General features: G+C 43.2%; 1 protein-coding gene across 1 annotated transcript in view; it reads right to left on the reverse strand.

Moving 5' to 3' along the window:
- Positions 1-17,171, reverse strand: part of PGPEP1L (pyroglutamyl-peptidase I like) — a 47,690-nt gene extending 30,519 nt beyond the window's left edge. The window contains exons 1-2 of the mRNA XM_082837896.1: positions 17,135-17,171; positions 9,931-9,983 (exon numbers count right to left, since the gene is read on the reverse strand). Of these exons, the coding sequence (XP_082694022.1) occupies positions 9,931-9,983; positions 17,135-17,168 (87 nt within the window). The 5' untranslated portion in view covers positions 17,169-17,171. The remainder of the gene's footprint in view (positions 1-9,930; positions 9,984-17,134) is intronic.
- Positions 17,172-18,219: the final 1,048 nt, after the last annotated feature.

The following is an 18,219-nucleotide window of genomic DNA, read 5'->3' on the forward strand; positions in this document are numbered from 1 at the left end:
GGTTCACACTACACAGTCACCGGATTAAAGAAATAAGGTGTAAGAAATCATGAAAAAGGGTTCAAGTGAGTTGGGGTTATCCAGCCTTCGAGGTCAAATTCCACACAACCCATCCAAGTGGTTGCCCTGGAAATGATTGGCACTGAGCTGGTTGCTATCACAGGCGAGGTCCCTGCACATTACAGGGAGATGTTGGGGTCTCCTTGTATCCTCATGCTGGTGACTTTTATCCCAGATCTTCCTGTATTAATCAAGAAAACAAAACAAACCCCACTGCGGGCCAGATTGGAAAAATGTCCAAAACTGTCTGTCATACATATGGTCCGTTTTCCCCTAGGTTGGAAAAAGTTTTATCATGGGATTTTAGGAAAGAAAATAAAGCAGAATCAAAAGAAACAATTTACTTCTACTTGGAAAGGCAAGCAGTTACCTGCCTGTCCCTGAGTGTGGTCTGCACAACTCATCCTTCATTCTAAAGCATTCTTCAGCTTGGTGCTTCTTTTTCTCTTCTGATTCACTGCCTTTTGTTCTTTATTATTATGCTTTTTTAAAGTAACATGTAAGAAAGGCACAAAGCCACCTCATCTCTGGAGTATAGAGAAGCTATTCTGCATATCAAGTTGATCAAATCTGGCAAGAGCTCTGATCTCTTGGCCCCCCAGGCTGGGTTTATTTTAAGTGCAGTTATATAATATCCTAGCCCAACTGACCCAGGGTGTGTTTTACAAAACCCTTGTTTTATTTGCTGCCTTTCCAGGCTCAGGCGCTTCTAAAAGAGTTCAGGACATAATTTCTTTTGAAAGAATATGAGGTGGTACTGGCTCCAAAATGAAAGTGTTCAGAAACCAGGAGATAATGCTCAGCTATTGCATCAGTCAGGGGATGAGGCTTACGACTGGGGAGGGCAGGGTGCCCAGCACAGGCCAGCCTAGTGTTAAAGTCTTTGGTACATGCTGTTGGTAAACAGCATTAAGTCACCCTTCTGGGAGTTTATAGGAGATGCCTTTGTTCATTGGGAACTTTCAGCATTTATATTATTTTTCTGTATTTTCCTTCTTTTAAAACAATCTTCCATTTAAGAGCAACCACAACAAAAACGCATTCAAGTTATTATTTAGAGGTGAAATAATCTCAGAGGTGAAATGCTGTTGAGTGTAGAACTGCACTCTTTTCCCTCTCTATCATTTCATACATCCCCACTTACAATGCCTGGCATGGAGTAGGTACTCATGAGACGTTGGTATTCACAAGGTTGACTTCCAGTGGGAGGATGCAGGAGGATAGAAAAGAATGACAATCATTCACATATCCAGTCAACACATAGCCACTGGAAGGCTTGCTTCAGGCCAGGCCCTCTGTGGGGATGGGGGTATGTTGATGCTGGTCCCCACAGACAGTGTGCTGCTTATACTGACTCTGGGAGCTGTGTGCCCTCTTGTGCATTATTTACTCCATCTAAGCCTGTTTCTATATCTGTATAATGGGTCCAATGTATATATCTGGACTAGCTTGGACCTTTGTCTTAATACCCCACTTAGATGATTAGCCTTACAACGGATGCTCTGTTGGCCATATGCTGGCACTTTCAGTGGATACTCCCAGGGAGGTCCCAAACCAGGATCAGAAGGTCTAACACTGAGCGGAGTCTACACACACATTAGTGGAGGTCACTGAATAACCATAGATGGTGCAGGAAGAGAGCCTGGTCTGAGGACTGAGAGTGAAGTAGCCTTTAAAGAGACTGCCAGTGCCTCTGCCCTGGAGCACAACACCAGAAAGAAGGAGAAAAAAGAAGCTAGAGATGGATAGCAGGGACCCGTGGAGAAGGCAAATGGGTGGCAGAGGGCACTGAAGCTGGGCTTGGGTTTGCTTCCTCATCAGCTGGTAAGAAGGTTTCTGTTCTGGTCACATTGTGAGCAAGAAGACCAAGCAGCAGATCATCTTGTCTGTGTCTCAGGCACTGGCGGGAGAGCTTCAAAGACGGTAAAGATGAACTCATGACAGAAAGCCAGCCATGATGACGTGGATGTAGGGCTGAGGCATTTGGGTGAATAGCCTCACTTTGCTCACCCCTGGGTCACTGGGTAGTGGGTCTTGATATTTCTTGAGTTCTAAGAAGTTTAAAAGCCATTCCTTTTTTTCTTTTTTGGCCATGCCACACGGCTTGCAGGATCTGTTTCCCAACCAGGGATTGAACCTGGGCCCCGGCAGTGAAAGCACCAAGTCCTAACCACTGGACAGCCAGGGAATTCCCTAAAAGCCATTCTTGTGCTGGAAGAGGTCCTCTTCTTCTGAACCACGTGTTAATTTCCCCCAGGGGAAGAGCGAGGCAAGTGGGCTGAACCTGGACTTCACTCAGCAGGACCACCTGAGACTGGAATCTAGGCATGGCCATTTCATGGCACATGTCCCCAGGCCAGATAGCCAACCTCTGAGCACCCATTTCCTCACCTGCAAAATGGGTATCAACCTCTTTGGACTGTAGGAAGAATTCAGCAAGCCACTCTGCATGAAGTGTCTGGAGCACCCAGCGCATGGTGGTTTAGAGAATTTATTCCCTCTTGCCTTTACCCTGTCCTTCACTGCTGCTTCCAGATGGCCTTCCCAGTGACCTCCCAGGGGTGCAGCTTTTTCTCACTTTGCTTTAGGTTCCTTTCTCTCATACGTTCTCCAGAATGAAATTAATCTTTTCCTCTTCAGAGTCTCATAATGTAGCACTTCTCAGAATCTGCTCTGGGTTATAATTATCTTATTCATGACCCATTTCCTCTCCCTACACAGGAACCCCTCTAGGGAACTGTGATATGAGAAAGAGTATATCTGGTCTTTGTCTCCAGTTCCAGGCAGAGAGCTTCAAAATTCTTGGAATTTCCAGAGCAACAGGAGTATCTTTGTTATGCTGCTGGGGTGCCTCATGGTGGTCCCTTGAAAGCTGCAGGATGGGATCTGGTCACCAGAAAAGCCAGCCACATGACTAGAGGGTGGGGACTTTCAGCTGCCTGACCTTCAGGGAGGGAAGTAGACTGGAGACTGAGTTCAATCACATGGCCAGTGATTTAACCAACCTTGCCTACACAATGAAGCTCCAATAAAAACTCTGCATGTGGAGGTTCCATGGCGCTTCCTGGTTGATGAATGCATTGATGTGCCAGAAGGGTGATGCGCCCTGACTCCATGGGGAGAGGGCATGAAACTTCTGCATTTGGGACCCATCCAGCATTCAACCCATATGTATCCTTTATTTTAAAAAATTGTAAGTTTAGTGCTTTTCTGAGCTCTGTGTGTCATTCTAGCAAATTATCAAAACTGTGGGGGTCATGAAAATTCCTGAATTTTCCCAAAGCACAGGTGACCTGAGGACCCCTGAAATGCAGCTGGTGTCTGAAGCGGGGGCAGTCTTGTGGAGAACTTTGCCCTTAATCTGTGAAATTTGTGTGTACTCCAGGGGGTTAGTGTCAGAATTGTACTGCAGTATACCTGGCTGGGGTGGAATAGGAACAGGAAGAGATTCATGTGTTAGTAGACTGTCTTCCAAATCAGGAACTGAATAAATATAGGTTGAACTAAGAAGAGTTGACTTAATATTTTATATCCATATCAACATTGTTATTTCTTTGGCCTTCCTCTGATTTGGGGCAACCCCTAATATTGGGGTCTTGGTGGCAGATAGAGCCTGGCTCCCCCCACAAATGCTGAAAAGGTCAGTCTCACTGTGGCCAGGTCAGGATCAACCAATCAGGCACACTCATCTTTGACTCTGAATCAGGAGCAAATCTCTCTGATAGAAGAAACATCCATCTTCCCAGGGTAACAGTAATGCCACTGGGAGTATGCAGCAGCCAGTGCCATTGGGACAAGCTACAATAACTAGTATTCAGCTGGACAGCAACAGTGTATTCATCTACCTTGTTTCCTATGGGGTGATTTTTTGGTCCCTTTGATTAAAGTTTTGTTCATTTTTTCTTTATTCTGTTTTGTTTCCCTGCTCTCTTGGAAACCATATACTCTATTTCTACTCTTTCATAGTTACTCTTGAAATTTTGCCACACATATATAATTGGGATTTATCCCAGGGATGGAAGGATTTTTTCAATATCTGCAAATCAATCAATGTGATACAACACATTAACAAACTGAAGAATAAAAACCATATGATCATCTCAATAGATGCAGAAAAAGCTTTTGATAAAATTCAACATCCATTTATGATAAAACTCTCCAGAATGTGGGCGTAGAGGGAACATACCTCAGCATAATAAAGGCCATACATGACAAACCCACAGCAAACATCATACTCAATGGTGCAAATCTAAAAGCATTCCCTCTAAGATCAGGAACAAGATAAGGATGCCCCTCTTTCCCACTTTTATTCAATATTGTTTTGGAATTCCCAGCCACAGCAATCAGAGAAGCAAAACAAATAAAAGGAATCCAAACTGGAAAGGAAGAAGTGAAACTTCACTGTTTGCAATGACTATACATTGAAAATCCTAAAGATACCACCAGAAAACTACTAGAGCTCATCAATGAATTCAGTAAAGTTGCAGGATACAAAATTAATATACAGAAATCTGTTGCATTTCTATACACTAACAAGGAAACATCAGAAAGAGAAATTAAGGAAACAATTCCATTTACCATTTCATCAAAAAGAATAAAATATCTAGGAATAAACCTACCTAAGGAAACAAAACCTGTACTCAGAAAACTATAAGACACTGATGAAAGAAATGGAAGATGACACAAACAGATGGACAGATATAACATGTTCTTGAATTGGAAGAAACAATATTGTTAAAATGACCATACTACCCAAGGCAATCTAGATTCAATGCAATCCCTATCAAATTACCCATGGTATTTTTCACAGAACTAGAACCAAAAAATTTTTTAAAATTTGTATGGAAACACAAAAGACCCTGAATAGCCAAGACAATCTTGAGAAAGAAGAATGGAGCTGGAAGAATCATATTCTCTGACTTCACACTATACTATAAAGCTACATTAATCAAAACTGTATGGTACTGGCACAAAAACAGACATATAGATCAATGGAACAGGATAGAAAGCCCAGAAATAAACCCCTGCACTTATGGTCAATTAATCTACAACAAAGGAGGCAAAAATATACAATGGAGAAAAGACAGTCTCTTCAATAAGTGGTGCTGGGGAAACCTGACAGCTCCATGTAAAATAATGAAATTAAAACATTCTCCTGGGACTTCCCTGGTGGTCCAGGGGTTAAGACTCCATGCTTCCACTGTAGGGGGCATGGGTTTGATCTCTGGCTGGGGAAGTTCCACATGCCGCCTGTGTGGTGTGGCTGAAAAAACAAAGAAAAGAAGAAAAGAACATTCTCTAATACCATATAAAAAAATAAACTGAAAATGCATTAAAGACCATAAAAGACCAGACACTATAAAATTGTAAGACCAGATACGATAAAACTCCTAGAGGAAAACATAGGCAGATTGCTCTCTGACATAAATTGCAGCAATATATTTTTTGAATCCATCTCCTAATGTTAATAAAAGCAAAAAGAAACAAATGGCTAATTAAACTTAAAAGCTTTTGCACAGAAAAGGAAACCATAAACAAAATGAAAAGACAACCTACAGACTAGAGGAAAATATTTGCAAATGACGCAACCCACAGGGATTAATTTCCGAAATATACAAATAGCTCATACAGCTCAATATCAAAAAAACAAACAACCCAATCAAAAAATGGGCAGAAGACCTAAATAGACATTTCTCCAAAGAAGACATACAAATGCCCAACAGGAACATGAAAAGATGCTCAACATCACTAATTATTAGAGAAATGCAGATCAAAACTAAAATGAGGTACCACCTCACACCAGTCAGAATGGCCATCATCAGAAAGTCTACAAATAATAAATGCTGGGGAGGGTGTAGAGAAAGGGAAGCTTCTTACACTGTTGGTGGGAATAAATTGGTGCAGTCACTATGGAGAACAGTACAGAGGTTTCTTAAAAAACTAAAAATAGAGTTACCATATAAGCCAGCAATCCCACTCCTGGGCCTATATCCAGAAGAGACGAAAACTCTAATTCAAAAAGATACATGCACCCTAACGTTCATAGCAGCACTATTCACAATTGCCAAGACATGGAGACAACATAAGTGTCCACCAACAGATGAATGGTTAAAGAAGATATGGTACATATACACAATGGAATATTACTCAGCCATAAAAAAGAATAAAATAATGCCATTTGCAGCAACACGGATGGACCTAGAGATTATCATACTAAGTGAAGTAAGTCAGACAGAGAAAGACAAATATTATATGATATCACTTATATGTGGAATCTAAAAAAATGATACAAATGAACTTATTTATAAAATAGAAATGGACTCATAGACATAGAAAAAAAATTTACAGTTACTAAAGGGGAAAGGTGGGGAGGGATAAATTAGGAGTTTGGGATTAAGATACACATCACTATATATATAAAATACATAAACAACAATGGCCTACTGTATATAGCAAAGGGAACTATATTCAATACCTTGTAATAACCTATAATGGAAAAGAATCTGAAAAAGAATATATATATATATTCAGCTATATATATACATATACACAATTGAATCACTTTGCTGTACACCTGAAACTAATACAACATTGTAAATCAACTATACTTCAATTAATATATATTATATATAAATATAAATATATATAATTTAACAAAGTCTGAATTTGATATCAGGATGCCTGTCTATATAAGGGCCTTAGAAGACTTAAACTTCAATCACTCCTCTTAACTTCTATGCCTTCATTGTCCTATATTTTAGTTCAATCCTTTATTTTTAAACTTACAATTAGCCATTTATTATTATTATCATTATTAACAAATAATGCTAGTTTAGATTTTACCTTTGGGCTCACAATTCCTCTTTGCATCTCACACCATCTTCCTGGGATAATTTTCCTTCCTTCTGAATGATATCCTTTACATGTTCCTTTAGGGTTGTGCCTGCTGGTAGTAAACTCTTGATGCTTGCTTTAATGAAAATGTCTTCATTTCATCCTTGTTTTGAAAAATAATTTGGCTGGGTATGCAATTTCAGGTTGACAATATTTTTCCAGCATTTTGATGACGTTACTCCACTGTTTTCTAGCTTTTATTGTTGTTTTTGAAAAATTTACTCTCAGTCTAATTGTATTGTCTTTTGTAGGTGACCTGTCTTTTTCCCCAACTACTTTCAAATCTCCTTGTCTTTGGTTTTCTGCAGTTTTACTATGATGTGTATATGTATTGATTTTATTTGTTTTTGCTTAGTATATTTTATACTTCTTATCTCTGTGGATTTATGTCTTTCATCCAATTCTGCAATAGTCTCAACAATTACCTCTTCGGCTGGTGCTTTATTTCATTCATTCTCTCCTTATGGAACTCCAGATAAACATATGTTCAAATATCTCATTTTATTATCCATATTTCTTAATTTCTTTTTTCATTTCCTTGTCTATCTCTTTATGCTACCCTTTAAACAATATCATCAGAGCTACCTTCTAGTTCATTAATTTTTCTTATCTGTTTCTAAACTGCCATTTACATGTATTTCACATACCATACAATTTACCCATTTAAAGTCTATAATTCATTGCCTTCTAGTATATTCACAGAGTTGTGCAACCAGCACCACAGTCAATTTTAGAACCTTTTCATCAACCCTAAAAAAACCCCATACCCGTTAACAGTCACTCCCTATTTCCCCCAATCCCCCACTCACCTGCCCTAGGCAACCACTAATCTACTTTATGTCTCAATAGATTTGCTTCATCTGGACATTCATCTAAATGTAATCATATAATATGTGGTCTTTGGTGAGTGGCATCTTTCACTTAGCATAATTCTAAACTGTCTTTTAAGTCATCTGTTAAATTCTTCACTTCAACAATTGTGTTTTAAATTTCTATAAGCTCTATTACTCCCTTTTTCAATTTGCCTAATCTTTTGATAGTTTTTGTGATTCTATCATTACTTCTTCAAGCATTCCATATATAATTATGTTATTTTCTGATAATATCTAGCAGAATGATTTAGAACCTCAAGTTTTTGAGGTTCTAAATCTGCTTCTACTCATTCTTACTGAGGGTAGTTTGTTTCTTTGAATATTTGGTGATCTTTGATTGGAAATAAATGTTTAGTTTATCTTAGTTTGTGGAAAATCTAAGGTTTTAAATCCTCAAGAGAAATTGCATATGCTTTGCTGGGAGTCAGGGGTGCTAGAGACCACAGGATCTCCTTTCAAGGGTCTGGCTTACAGTAAGAGCCTTGGTTTCATTCTATCCCCTTTGCTAAAAACAATGTTGATAATGGCACGTGTCCCCCTGCCTTTTGTGTGTTAGGGTGGGGGTGCTGACCCTCACCCCTTCAGGCTGCAGCCCTGGGTATGTGTGATGTATTTCTGTGCATGGCATGACGTATATGGGCTTTCCTTTACTACTACGTGGCCAGCAATGCACAGAAGTTCTATCTTATCTAGTTTATCTACAGGGGAAGGGCCGCTCAGAGTACCTAGTTTGCCATTCTACTACCTCTTCCTGGAAACCCCCAGCCTGCTTCTGTTTCTGCCCTTCTGCCCTGATTCTCCAGCTTTATTGGTGAATCTTGAGTCTACAAAATAATCCCCTCCCTCATTCCATTTCCTGTGTGGACCTCCAAAGTCCAATTCTATTTGCCCGCAACTGAGAAAACTGACTGGTAGAATAGCTTCTTAGTAATAAGAATGAAATTTGTGAGAACCAGCAGTTGCCCTGTCATGCTCTGAGGGCTTTATGTGTGTTAATTCCTGTAGTCATCACAACCTTCCCATTTTACAGATAAGAAAACTGAGGCACAAAAAGAAGGACTCAGGGCCCATTTGGGATTCAGCAGAAAAAGTCCTGTTTTTCGAGGAACTGGCTGAAAACACCCAGGAACTCATAAAGCCCTGACCTGGCCTTTCTGGCATGTTGTGTGCAGCAGTGAGTCTTGGCAGTGAGTCTGGAGTTCTCTGAGTTTTTTTCCTGGTTGAAAAAAACCCAAGTTCTAACTCAAGAGTGGAGAGTTTCCTTGACCGCGTCTGTGTGGACAGGCTAAAAAATGAATGCTACAGTGGCTGCAAACGCATGATTCAAGTGGTTTTGCTGCATTTTCAGCTTGACTGGGTAACTCTGAGAACAGACTCAAGATCCTACCTTTGGCTTGATCCAACAGAAGCATGAAATTGATGGTCAAGTGTGAATAAGTAGCCAGCTGTGCTCTGAGCCTCTAAATGACACCGTGTGGGGACTGGTAGGAGTGGGGCAATTGCTTCAGGGAGGAGAGCTCTGTTCTACGGATGAGACCCCTCTTCACGCCCTGTCTGAGGACATGCTCTCTCCTGGCTGCTTTCTTAAAAATGAAGCCATGTTGTTTATAATTATAACCATGTATTAAGCTCTTACCCTGTGCCAGGCACTATGCTTTAAAAAAGCTGCTTTTACAGACTTACTTGCTTCACACACATACCTCTTTTACTCCTCAGAACGACCCTGTAACATCAGCACTATTATCCTCCCATGTCATGAATGAGAACACCACGGCTGGGGGCAGTGACTTTCCTGACACTCCACAGCCAGAAGGGGTTCCCAGCTCTCAGGGCAGCAGAGCCTTCCTGGGCCACTCCCCATCCTTCCCAGGGGTGTCCCTTCAGCCTGTTTTCTTTACCACTGAGCCAGATGGGCCCCCTATGGGCAGGTGAGTCACAACCCAAGGACAAAAAGCTAGCTCGTGTCCCAGGGCACCCAGTGTGTGTTTTCTCCCCTCCCGTGTGGATCTGGTCACCAAGGAGCCTACGTGCTGGATTTTCTCAGAACCACAGAAGGAACCAGCTGGGTCGTGTGCTCCTGGGTCTGGGCTTAGAGGGTTTTTACCTTTACTGCTTCCCAGCTAGAATTCACCAGGTGCTGCCGGAAGGGCCCGAAACCTGAAACCAAAGAAAGCCTGGTTTCCTCAGTCCGTGCCTTGGGCCGAGGTGTCTCTGCTTCTGTGCTGCTCCCCGCACCTCCTTGGGGACCTCTTGTGATTCCCTGGGCCATCAAGGACTACACACACCCCCTTTCTTGTGGAGGCTTGCAACCTTGCCCGTCTGGAAGCATTTTCCAAGTCCTCTTGTGTGAGGCATTGTAGGGGAGCCCTAAAGGAATGTGGGGCTGATCCACCACCAAGTAGGAGGGCTCGAGAAGGTGTGAGCACACATGTCCAGTTAAAATGCATGCTGTGTAGAGGGACCAGAAACACACCCATGTGAATATGCCCAGTTGTCTGTTAACAAAGGTGCAAAAGCAATTCAATGGAGAGGGACAGCCTTTTAACAAATGGGGCTGGATAAATCAGACACCTATAGGCAAAAAAAATGGATCCCTCAGCCTGCACTGTATACAAAAATTAATTCAAAATTGATCATGGACTTAAATGTAAAAACTAAACTTATAAAACTTTCTCGGGAAAAAAAAGGGAGAAAATCTTGGGACCTAGTGTTAGGCAAAGAGTCCATAGACTTGACACCAAGTGCGTGATCCATAAAAGTAAAAACTGATAAAGTGGACCTCATCAAAATGAAAACCTTTTGTTCTGCAAAAGACCCTGCTGAGAGGATGAAAAGATACTCTGCAGACAGTTGTAAATCACATATCTGACAAAGGCATTGTATGTAAATCGTATAAGAAAACTCTCAAAACTCAACTTTAAAAGACAGTCTAGGGACTTTTCTGGTGGCGCAGTGGTTAAGAATCCACCTGCCAATGCAGGAGACACGGGTTCGAGCCCTGGTCCGAGAAGATCCCACATGTCACAGAGCAATTAAGCCCATGCGCCACAACTACTGAGCCTGCACTCTAGAGCCCATGAGCCACAACTACTGAGCCCACATGCCACAACTACTGAAGCCCACGCGCCTAGAGCCTGTGTTCCACAACAAGAGAAGCCACTGCAGTGAGAAGCCTGTGCACCACAACGAAGAGTAGCCCCCGCTTGCCACAACTAGAGAAAGCCCACATGCAGCAATGAAGACCCAACGCAGCCAAAAATAAAAAATTAATTAATTAAAAAGAAAAAAAAAAGACAGTCCAGTTAGAAAACGGGCAAAAGACATGAAGAAACATTTCACTGAAGAGGATATACAGGTGGCAAATAAGCACATGAAAAACTTTTCAACATCATTAGCCATCAGAGAAATGCAAATTAAAATCACAATGAGGGCTTCCCTGGTGGTGCAGTGGTTGAGAGTCTGCCTGCCAATGCAGGGGACATGGGTTCGAGCCCTGGTCTGGGAGGATCCCACATGCCACAGAGCAACTGGGCCCGTGAGCCACAACTACTGAGCCTGCGCGTCTGGAGCCTGTGCTCCGCAACGAGAGGCCGCGATAGTGAGAGGTCCGCGCACAGTGATGAAGGGTGGCCCCCACTCACCGCAACTCGAGAAAGCTCTTGCCAGAAATGAAGACCCAACACAGCCCAAAATAAATTAATTAATTAAAAAAAAGCCATAAAATCACAATGAGATGTCACTACACTTCTCTCAGGATGGCTAAAATAGAAATACTGGTAACACCCAAAGCTGACAAGGATGAAGAGGAACTAGGTCACACATACATTGTTGGTGGGAATGTAATGGTACTGCCACTCTGGGAAATGGTTTGACAGTTTCTTTTAAAATTGAAAGTGGACTTCCAAGCACTTGCACTGCTGGACATTTACCCCAGAGAAATGAAAACTTATTTTCACACAGAAACTTGTACACAAATGTTCACTGCAGCTTTATTTGTAATGGCTCATAGCTAGAAACTAACTCAATGTCCTTCAATGAGTGAAAGGTTAAATAAACTGTGGTTCATCTAGATCACAGAATACTACTCAGCAGTGAAAAGAAAAAAGTAGAAAAAACCCAAGTATCCATCAACTGATGAATAAACAAAATATGGTATTACCCATACAATGGCATATTATTTGGCAATAAAAAGAAGTATTATGTTACAACATGGATGAACCTTGAAAACATGCTCAGTGAACGAGGCCAGTCACAAAACTGTATGATTCCATTTATGTGAAATGTCCAGAAGTGGCAACCTATAAAGACAGAAAGTAGATTAGTGGTTGCCTAGAGCTTGACTCTGTGTGTGTGTGTGTGTGTGTGTGTGTGTGTGTGTGTGTGTGTGTGTGTAGTGGGGGAGTGGGGATGAGGATTAGGGAGTCGAGTTTCTTTTTGGGGTAATGAAAATATTCTCAGTTGACTGTGTTGAGAAACGCATAACTCTGTGACTACTAAAAGCCATTGAACTGTATGCTTTAAATGAGTGAATTGTATAGCATGAGAATTATATCTCAATAAAGCTGTTAAAAAATTGCTTTAAAAGTGAAGGAGAGCTTCCCTGGTGGCGCAGTGGTTGAGAGTCCGCCTGCCGATGCAGGGGACACGGGTTCGTGCCCCCCGTCCGGGAAGATCCCACATGCCGCGGAGTGGCTGGGCCCATGAGCCATGGCCGCTGAGCCAGTGCATCCGGAGCCTGTGCTCCGCAACAGGAGAGGCCACAACAGTGAGAGACCCGTGTACCACAAAAAAAAAAAAAAAAAAAAAAAAAGTGAAGGAATTATTGGTATAAACAACTTTTAAGAAGCTCAAGGGAATTATGCTGAGTGAAAAAAAGCCAATCTCAAAAGGATACATACTGCATGATTCCATTTACATGGGGCTGGCCAAAAAGTTCATTCGGGTTTTTCCATAAGCTCTTATAGGAAAACCTGAACGGATTTTTTGGCCAACCCAATACAATATTTGTAAATCATAATTTACATCTATAAACATAATTATAGAGATGAAGAACAGATTAATGGTTACCAGGAGTTAGAGATGGGGGAAAAGGGTAGGTGTGGCTATAAAGGGGTAGTTCGAAGGAGACTTGTGATGTTGGTACAGTTACTTGACGGTGGTGGTTACACAAAGCTACACACGTGATAATACCACATAGAGTTATGCATGCATGTGCACACACACACACACACACACACATACACACTGAGTTATACCAATATCAGTATCTTAGCTTTGATACTGAAGATGTTAACATTGGAGGAGGCTGGGTGAAAGATGCAGAGGACCAGTCTATACATTTTCTTTGCAAATTCTTGTGAATCTATAATTATTTCAAAATTAAAAGTTTAAAAAAGTGTGAGATTTGGTCCAACGCTTCTCAAATGCTAATGCACATGTGTATCTTATTAAAATGTAGAATCTGATTGGGCAGGTCTGGGGTGATGCTGGAGATTCTGAATTCCTAACAAGCTCCCCAGTGGTACTGATGCTACTGGCCCTTGGACCACACTTGGAATAACAAGGCTTTGAACAACAACTAGGATCAGAATACAGAGGGGGGAGAGAAGATGGGTGGAGGTGGTTAGGGAAGTCTCCTGGAGGAGGTGGCGGTGACCCAGGACTTCATGGAGGAAGAGGAGGCAGAGAGGTTGGAGGGGCTGAGCCTGGGCAAGGTGAGACCCAGGAGAGGCCTCACTCTGGGAAGGAGCTTCTGGATGAGGTGTGTGGATGGAAGGCCTTGTTCCTAGAACTGGGAACACTTATTTACACTGTGTACTATTATGTAATTTAATTGCAATGAAGATTTCTAATAAAACGCAGTTAAACAGAATTTTGCTTTGGGGAGGACAGCAAACCTCCTCTGAGACTAGCTTAGGAAATGTTTCCTGCTGCCTGGGGAGAAGGACACCATCACCCTCTCAGTGTTGCAGCTGCTTATTTTTACGGCACCCACACCATGCAGTGACCCCGCCAAAGCTCAGGCCGTGGCGCAACAGCAGCCAAGCGTGGTCAGAGACCTCAGTGTCTGGGTTCAGGCTTCTGTTGTTGCATCTCAGCCCCACCACTTAGCAGCTGGGTGATGTTGAGCAAGTTACTTAGCTTCAGTGCCTTGATTTTCTCATCTGTAAAATGCACACTAATTATAATAACCTAAAAGGGTTGTTGTGCAGATTAAATGAATAAAACGGAGCATTTGCAATACTGCCTCAAACACAGGAAGCAGTGTCAGCGTTCTCCTTCATAGTTGTTATAGTTACATACCTCCTGGGACCTCTGGACAGATTAAACAATGCCATGTACAGCACGTATTGTTTCCAGAAGCTGGTAGATGCTAAACAAATGCTAAATCCTTTTATACTGTCTCTCTGGGCAGCGTGGGATGGGCTCCAGCTAGACCCTCACTCTGCCCTGATTCTCTCTGATCATTTGATGCCACCATTTCTCAGCCCCAACCCCCCTGCCTGGGCACCGTGCCTATCAGTCAGGGGCCCTGTCCTTACTTTTCCATGTTGAGATTTCATGTGTACTTTAGGCCTCTATTTCTCTCTCCAGAAATTGAGAGGTCTGTACTGGTATGTATGTGTGTGTGTATATATATATATATATATATATATATATATATATATATATATGCATATATATAGAAAGAGATTTATTATAAGGTATTGGCTCATGTGATTATGAGCCACAGGCTGGAGACCCAGGAAAGCCAGTGGAGTAAATTCCAGTCCAAGGCTGAAGGCCCGAGACCCAGGAGCACCAGTTTGAGGGCAGTTAGAAGACTAATGTGCCGGATCATGCCTTCAGACAGAGAATTCAACCCTCCTCTGCTTTTTTATTCTATTCAGACCCTATTCAGACCCTTAACGGATTAGATGAGGCCCAGTCACACTGGAGAGGGCACTGCTTTACTGAGCCCACCGATTCAAATGCTAAGCTCTTCCAAAAACACCATCACAGACACATCCATATAACGTTTAACCAGATATCTGGGCACTCCGTGGCCCAGTCAAGTTGACACATGAAATTAACCATCACAAGCCTTTTAGGATGGTGTGGCTAGGAGGAGGGACCAGGACCCTGGGGGCCTCTTGCTTCATCTCTCCTTCAGTGTGGCCCACGCGCAGAGCTCAACAGTTCCTGCCTGGCCCCTGTACGGGAGGTCAGCCGCTGTCAAGTGGGCCTGTGACTGGTGGGCTCACTTCAGGGTGGGCACTGGGCTGCAGCTAGAGGTGACTTTCTCCAGCTCAGCTTTACCAGGAACCCAGCTGACGTTTGGAGTTCCATCTATCTGATTCCCGTGATGTATTTCTCAAATCATCAGATTCTGAGATGGGGAGGAGCTACGATTAAATACCTACCTCTGAAACCTCACCTCCACCCCAAACCCCGGACCTCAGGTCTTTAGAGCAGAAGTCAGTTCCGGAGAGGGCTGTGCCTCTGAAATTCTGGAACCTCTGGGTATAGAGCACTAGCAAGTTTGACTCACAAAGGGTGAAACTTTCTCAGGGAATAGAAAAGTTTGGGACACGATGTCCCAGGAAGCTAGTGGTGTTTTCTGACTTTGACTGAATCTTACAGAATAAATAAGACTGGAGTTGCCGAGCAAAAAAGAAAAAGAAAAAAAAGGAAAATACTGAGATTAAGGAAAAATCACTGAGAAATCAGGTACCTCCTGGGATGACTGTAGGAATACTAAAAATGCAGTGACACCAGAAAAAATCACATGCTGCTTTAGAATCATATTCTAAAGCAGTGTATGCAGATCATTTCTTATCTGTTTTCAATTAGGCAAAACAACTCAGCAAATGAAGGTTTGAAGCTCTTGTTTTGCAGGGTCAAACCTTACACTTTAAACTTGGCAGGCCCTCGAGTGGAACTTGTGAAAAGGGGCTGGAGAAATCTCTTGGAATCAAGAGAGGCCCTCTGGAGGGAGGCAGGTTTTCTCACTCTCCCATCGTCATCGTTTGGTGCCAGTCCGAATGTCTTGATCTTAAGGCAGTTTGTCAGAGCCCTTGTTCCCCCACCATCTGTCTACGTGCCAATTGTCTTAGTGAGATTTACACGTGAAGCAAAACCAATTAAACAAAAATACTGCCCTTAGCAGCTCAGAGCATTTTTAATAAAGGAAGGCCACACTCTGGAAGCCAGTGAGTATTCCCAAATCGCAGCTGATTATCAGGTACTTCATCAAACAATCCAGAGTTTGCCAGCAAACCACAAGTTGACAGGACAGAGGCAGGGGTTGATGTGAGTCTAAGGCTTGCCCTGGTGCTTCAATATTCATATTTCATTTGTGACAAGTGTCACATTTATCAGGGGTACAGTTTCCTTAGGAATTCAAGGGTAATCTGAACCAATCTCTAATACCCAAAATAACACAAATGAGAACAAGGGAGATAAAAGGTTTTCGAAAGAACTTTCTTTTTCTCAGAAGGTTAACAGGAGTTTGATTATAGTCTGAAAATATTAAGATAGGTAACTTTCAATTTTCCACACACACAGGAACCCTTCTCTCTTCAATGTTTCCTTCATCCAACACAATTCAAAAAACTTAAAATATGCCAAATGTGTCTAAAAATAAAGAGCTTTGTGAAGAAATCAAGCCCTCCAGGGACCAGCTGTGACAACGACTGGGGGTGTCTGGAGTTGATTTTGAATGTGCTGGTGAAAGGCAGGAGTGGGTGGCTACCATTCCTTCTGAGTTGACCTTCTGGGGTTCAAAGTCTCTAACTGGCGGCTCTCAGAGGGTGCTTAGAGTTCCCTGGGTGGCTAAAAGCCCTCTAGTTTTGTAGGGGAGCTATGTGCCCCTGTCGGGGTGGGCACTGTAGATGGACTGTCTCAGCCTTATTAGGCTCTGTTCTTTCTGAGTCCCCTGCTCCCCCTTCCTTGCTATGCAGCTGTACCCCAGTGGATGCCACATGGGCCCCAGACTCGGACAGACGGCGCCAGCCTCTGCCTCCCCCCTGATGGGCTGAAGGACAAGGTCTGAGCCTAAGCCACATGTGGGCACCTACTGTGTATGCCACTCAAGGGTTATTTGAAGTGAATGACAGGACAGAAACAGAAAAGCCTCTCTGTCCCCTGTTTTGTTTTGTTTTTTAATAGGGCATAGCAGGAAGTTAGCTCCATCTGGAATTATTGGAACCACCAGTTGCCACTCTTTTTTCCCCATGAGGGAACTTTATGACCAGGATCAGGCAAGTGCGCATTCCATGGTCAGGCTAAAAGCAGCAGCAAGTGTAAAAGCAGAAAAGTCGTCTTACCGGTCACCACCACGCAGCTGGACTGGGAATCCATGAAACCGGAGTTGGGAGGGCGCTTCTGCGCCTGCGCGGGTCAGAGGCCCGGCCCTGGGCGCTCCGAGCGCCGCGCGCCCCTCCCGGCTGGTCGCGGGCCTCCCGCTGGGGTGGGGACCAACCACCCCGCCCCGCAGCGTTTTGGGGGCCCTGAAAGACTGAAAACTCTGGGGTGTGGGGGTAGGGTGTAAGACAACCCCCCTCCGAAAGCAGAAATAGCCAGCTCAGGACGCACAGGCTGCGGCAACAGAAAAGTAGAAGGTCGGAGCGCCATCAGGGTCTTTCTGGCCACTTGGGGGCGGGGTCATTTTGTTGGTCGGTGTGTTCGAACGTGAGCCACGAGTCTGGCGACCAACTGTCTCAGTTTGCCTGGGACTGGGATAGGAAGGGGGCTAAAAGGTGCTGAAACCCGTACAGCCCCAGTGAGTCAGGATGGTGGGGACCTTACAAGTTGTTTTGTTTAGACCTTGGCTTGATGAAATTTGGTAGCTCTTGAAACCGATTTTGCAAAATATGTTTAAAAAAAAAAAGGAAAAAGAAACCAAAACCACAGATGAAGCTTATAGTTAAAAGTGATGGTTGAAAGCACCTGCTGCCTGTAAGCTGTGGCTCCGTAGGCAAGTTAACCTGTGCCCCACCCGCTTCTCCTTGCAGCGAAATGGGGATGATCGCAGCACCGCTTCCTGGGTGGAGTCTTACCCCTGCCCACTGTCCCCGTACCTCCCACAGCCCTGAGGGCAGAGGCTCACTCGGCCAGCGGTGTCTGCTTGGGCTTCCCTGGCTGTGCTCTCACCGTCCCCAATTCTGCCTGCATCAGTGCTGAATAGGGCGCTTGACTAGCTACACGCACCACTAAATGCTTTCGCATGTCACCTGGCTCTGTAGCCCATTCCTCCTCCTTTTTGTGTCACAGTAACCAAAAGAGCTAACATTTGGGGCTAGTTATGCGACATCTTGACCTTTCAGACTATACTACTTAAAACAAACAAACACCTTTTTTAAAATTAAAAATACTTTTTACAAAAGCTGTCTAATAAGAGGTACAAAAACCA

Source organism: Leucopleurus acutus, assembly GCF_964270905.1.
Source record: "Leucopleurus acutus genome assembly, chromosome: 1".
In the NCBI taxonomy this organism is placed as follows: domain Eukaryota; kingdom Metazoa; phylum Chordata; class Mammalia; order Artiodactyla; family Delphinidae; genus Leucopleurus; species Leucopleurus acutus.